Source organism: Otolemur garnettii, unplaced genomic scaffold (genome assembly GCF_000181295.1).
Source record: "Otolemur garnettii isolate 467f Iridium unplaced genomic scaffold, OtoGar3 scaffold00077, whole genome shotgun sequence".
NCBI classification, from domain to species: Eukaryota; Metazoa; Chordata; class Mammalia; order Primates; family Galagidae; genus Otolemur; species Otolemur garnettii.
Window position 1 is genome coordinate 8431308 of NW_003852472.1, and position 4856 is coordinate 8436163.

At 43.5% G+C, this 4856-nt stretch overlaps 1 protein-coding gene across 4 annotated transcripts in view; it reads right to left on the reverse strand.

Annotated features, from left to right (window-relative positions):
• The window catches only part of RABGEF1 (RAB guanine nucleotide exchange factor 1), a 63434-nt gene that overhangs the window by 2778 nt on the left and 55800 nt on the right, over positions 1 to 4856 (reverse strand). For all 4 annotated transcript variants that reach the window (XM_023515717.1, XM_012807895.2, XM_023515716.1 and 1 more), the window contains one exon: positions 3440 to 3696. In XM_023515717.1, the coding sequence (XP_023371485.1) occupies positions 3440 to 3696 (257 nt within the window). The remainder of the gene's footprint in view (positions 1 to 3439; positions 3697 to 4856) is intronic.

Genomic DNA, 4856 nt, shown 5'->3' on the forward strand with positions numbered 1-4856 from the left:
CCACCTTAGGTGTATGTGGCTGGCGCCTTAGCTGCTTGAGCCACAGGCGCCGAGCCTAGTTACACTTTCTTATAGTGACTACTTGGAGAACATACCACTTCCACATTAAAAAACAAAACAAAACTATTTTCACAAGAAAAAAATGCAAGATAAGTGGAAAAATAGGTAGCTCTCAGAATTTCTTGTGAGAAAGTCATTCACTGTATCCTACCTTATTACTCATAAAAAAGCAAATCATCTCTTTAAGGAATATTTGGCAAATGTATTACAATTGATTCATCTGAGGCAAACAGAAGAATATGCCCATTTGGCTCACGTTGTGTGTGCGGAATCACTGTGGCCCCTCTTGTTACCTGAAGAGAGGAGATGATTCTAGCACTCCTGGCATAGGGAAATGCATATATGGCATCGTCTCTAACAGGAATAGTGAATATTAGAAAAGGAGCAGATTTAGAGTAGTTTCAGTTTTGAATAAATTATATTTGAGATGCAACAAGCATGTGCAATGAATGTGTGAGGTTAGGTTAGGTGACACAGATCTGTGGGTCGTCATTGTATAGACAACTAACAGAGGCTCTGTGACGAGGGGAGACAGTGGAGGGAGGGAGACACACAGAGGACAGAACCCCAGGGAAAATTATTCAAGGGAGGAGTAGAGGACAGAGAGTTTACAAAGCGACAAGGAAGAAGTGGAACTGCAGAAGTCAAGGAAGGAAAAGTTCCAGAAGAAAGGTATAATCAAGAGCAGTAAGAGGAATGAAAGACGAAGACTTAAGAGTTCCCATGGGATTTGGTAAACTGTAGATTTTTTTTCCACCTTTGCCAGAACAGTTTCATTGGAGTGATAGAAGTAGAAGATGCTTTGAGTCAGGCCAAGAGGAGGATAAACAATGAAAGTACAAATGTTAAGGCTGCAGGTCCAGAGGTGCTGGGCAGCTGCAAGTTTAGGTGCTTTCACCGTCAACAGCTCTGGCAAACCTCTAACACTTTCTGGTCTTTCATTTTTCTATTTTCTGCCAGGTCTCCTCTTCCACACTTCTCAGATTGTCTACTCTCTCTGGTTAAAAACTGAATCCAAAAGGCTCTTCCCTGGCAATTTAGTGCATGTTTGTGATAGCATGAAATATATATCTGGTCTCTGTTTCTTAGCATAGAACTCCTAAAATTCTTGCCCTTTTGTATGCCAGTGTTGCCTGAGAGCTTCAGGATGGAGCTGTTCACAAAGGCATATGGTTAGAGGGCTGGGAGTTTCAGCCCTACTCCCCAACCTCTGGGGAGGGGAAAAGGCTGAAGGTCAAATATATCACCAATAGCCAATGGTATAATCAATCATACCTATGTAATGAAGTCTCCATAAAAACCTAAGAAGACAGGGTTCAGAGAGTTTCCAGACAGCTGAACACGTGGCAGTTCCTGGAGAGTGGTGGTGCCCAGGGAGGGTGTGAAGCTCTGCATCCTTCCCTATCCCTCACCCTATGCATCTCTTCATGGGGATCCTTTATAACATCTTCTGTAATAAACTGGCAAATGTGCTTCCCTGAGTTCTATGAGCCACTCCAGCAAATTAACTGAACCCAAAGAGGGGGTTGTAGGAACCCCAACTTGAAGCTAGTTGGTCAGAAGTTCTCTTGGACATGTGACTGGTGTCCAAAGGGGGGGGGCAGTTTCGAGGACTGAGCCCTCACCCTGTGGGATCTGACGACATTCCCAAGTAGATACCATCAGAATCAGAGGATACCCAGCTGGTGTTAGATGCTTGGTGTGTAGGAACTCTCATCCCCTACATCTGGTCACAGAAGTCTTTCATATTATTGTGGCATGAAAGAAAGGAAAACATGGTTTCACAGTTATTCCCAAAATAATGTTTCATTTATGTTAAGAAATATGAGTACAGGGTGGGCACGGTGGCGCATGTCTGTAATCCTAGCACTCTGGGAGACTGAGGCAGGTGAATCTCTTGAGCTCAGGAATTCAAGACCAGCCTGAGCAAGAGCAAGACCCTGTCTCTATTAAAAATAGAAAAACTAGCCAGGTGTGGTGGTAGCACCTATAGTCCTCACTACTAAGGAGGCTGAAGCAAAGAGGATCGCTTGAGCCCAGGATTTTGAGGTTGCTGTGAGCTATTATGATGCCACAGCATTCTAGCCCGGGCAACAGAGTGGGAAAAAAAGGAAAAATGAAATATGAGTATTTCTAATCTCATCTTGTCATCCTATTTCGGCCACTTGAGCTTGAGGCTCTGTCTCAAAAAAAAAATTGCAAATAATGGAGCAAGCACTGTTTTGATAAGGAGCATTCCTGGTCCCCCTACTTGCAAACTACACTCCCAAGATGCTGGCAACTACTGTAACAAGCAGCTGAACACAATGGCTGTAGACACTGGCAGAACCAGGTTTGGAGGGACTTGAGGCTTATGTAGTTTTGAAAAAGATAATAAATGACAATTGCAAAATTAAATATAAAAGTGAATATAGGCCAAAGAAGAGGATGGCTTGAGGTCACTTTGAGACCTGCCTGAGCAAGAGTGAGCCACCGTCTCTACTAAACATGGACAAACTAACCGGTTGTGGTAGAGCCTGTAGTCTCAGCTATTGAGAAGGCTGAGGCAAGAGGATTAAGTCCAAGAGTTTGAGGTTACTGTGAGCTATAATGCCATGACACTCTACCCAGGGTGACAGAATGTAGAAATGTAGAAATATTTAGAACGTAGAAATAAATCACAAGAAACTTCTGGAGGTGTGGAGATTCAGGTATCTGTTTTGAGACCTTTTTAGGCAATGTATGTACCAGAAATGCTCTCTGTGCATCTGGCTTTCCTTCCCGTAGCACAGAAGGCCCCCTGGGGCTCAAAATTAATTAGCTTCATACTAAATCCAGTCTATAGTGAACTTCTGGGCTTAAATGTTTGCCAGTCAGAAAAAGGAATCATTTGGCCTTCAATTACCACTGTAACAAAACAGCTGAAAATATTTTCACATCCTCGGAACTGAACCTTTCTTAAAATATCTGAGTATTTAGTTCTTAGAAGTAACTTGTAAAAATAAAATGAAAAATTTCCAGTTGTTTAAAAATGAACCTAAGTCCAAAGATTTGACTCATTCATGGTTGAAATGGCCCAGTTAAGTGAGTAACTCTTATACCCAGGAGCCTAGGCAGTGCTTCCTAACAGCCACAGAAATGTGCCACACCTGCTTCCCATGATAGTTCTATGATCTCTGGTCAAGTACCAGGAGGAGGAGTGTTCGCACGACCTGCTCACATGTGCTCTGTGACACAAAGTAGAATCTTCAGCCATGCTGACTCATCCCTCAGGAGCATTAACCTGTCACAGGCCTCAGTGACCTGTCACATCCCTGAAATAAATACCTTCCTGGTTTCTCTCCTTAGCACTAGTAACTCTTCCACCAGGTACCAAGTACTTAAGAACTCAAGTACTCACCAGATTGGTGAAATAGTAGCCATCCTCTCCCGTCATTAGGCGGCTGGGATTGCAGAAGCGGGTGATATACTGGATATTGGACTGGAGGCGTGGAGGGTTACCCTTCAAAACAATGTAGATGAGGGTGGGTAAGAAGTCATCTGCTGAAGCTGGCTCGTTCTTGGTGATCTTGATGGCATTGAAGATGTGCTTGCTGCACTTAGTGATGCAGGCCAACTTATCTCGAGGCACACGTTTTGAATCCATTTCAATGATATCTACAAAGCAGAAAAAATCATGCTTCCAGTAATCACATAAGAGAAACAATAGAATAATTATTATTGTTTTTTTGTTTGTTTGAGACAGTTTCACTATGTCACCCTTGGTAGAGTGCTATGGCGTCACAGCTCACAACAACCTCAAACTCTTGGGCTTAAGTGATTCTCTTGCCTCAGCCTCACATGTAGCTGGGACTACAGGCACCCACCACAATGCCTGGCTATTTTTTGTTACACTTGTCGTCGTTTAGCTGGCCTGGGCCGGGTTAGAACCCACCACCCTCGATGTATGTGGCCGGCACAGTACCCACTGTGCTATGGGTGCTGAGCTAGGATAATTGTTTTTAATCCATTAGGTTACAAAGGAACCCTTACTACTTCCCCAGTAGTTAACTTAGTGTATGAAAAACTGAAATGGTAAATACTATCATACTTAGACACATGACCATGAGCCAGTATTCCACAGTGTGCCTTGTATATTTCTTTTCATCCTCAAGAATACTATTCCTACCCATTTTTTAAATTAAGGAATTGAGGTTTATTAGAAAGTCCTAATTTACACACTTCTTTTTAGAAATGGCTAGCCACGGTGGCTCAGGCCTGTAATCCTAGCACTCTGGTAGGCCAAGGTATGTAGATAGCTTGAGCTTACAAGTTCAAAACCAGCCTGAGCAAAAGAAAGACCCTGTCTCTACTAAAAAATAGGAAAAAACTGAGGCAAGAGGATCACTTGAGCCCGAAAGACTGAGGTTGCTGTGAGCTATGATTCCATGGCACTCTACCCAGGGCGACAGCTTGAGACTTGTGGCTACTACACAAAGCATCTTTGTATCATGTACCAGAATATAGCCAATGAAATCTAATACTTAAGTCTACAGTGGCCAATCCTCATAGCATGTAAATCTCCACCAGGTACCAAAATCTACAGAATCTTTTTTTTTTTTTCTTTTTTGAGAGACAGTCTTAGTTTGTTGCCCTGGGTAGAGTGCTGTCACATCATAGTGATACCGGAAAAGTGGCACCCCAGCCAGCTCAGCCGAGCAGGGCCTGGGGGGATCTGCCACTTTTGTCTTGGTGGCAGCAGCCGGCAAAAAAACCAGCAGGTTGGGGCAAGTGAGGGAGCTTTCTTCCCCCAGAGGCTCCAGTAGAGCGGCGTTAGA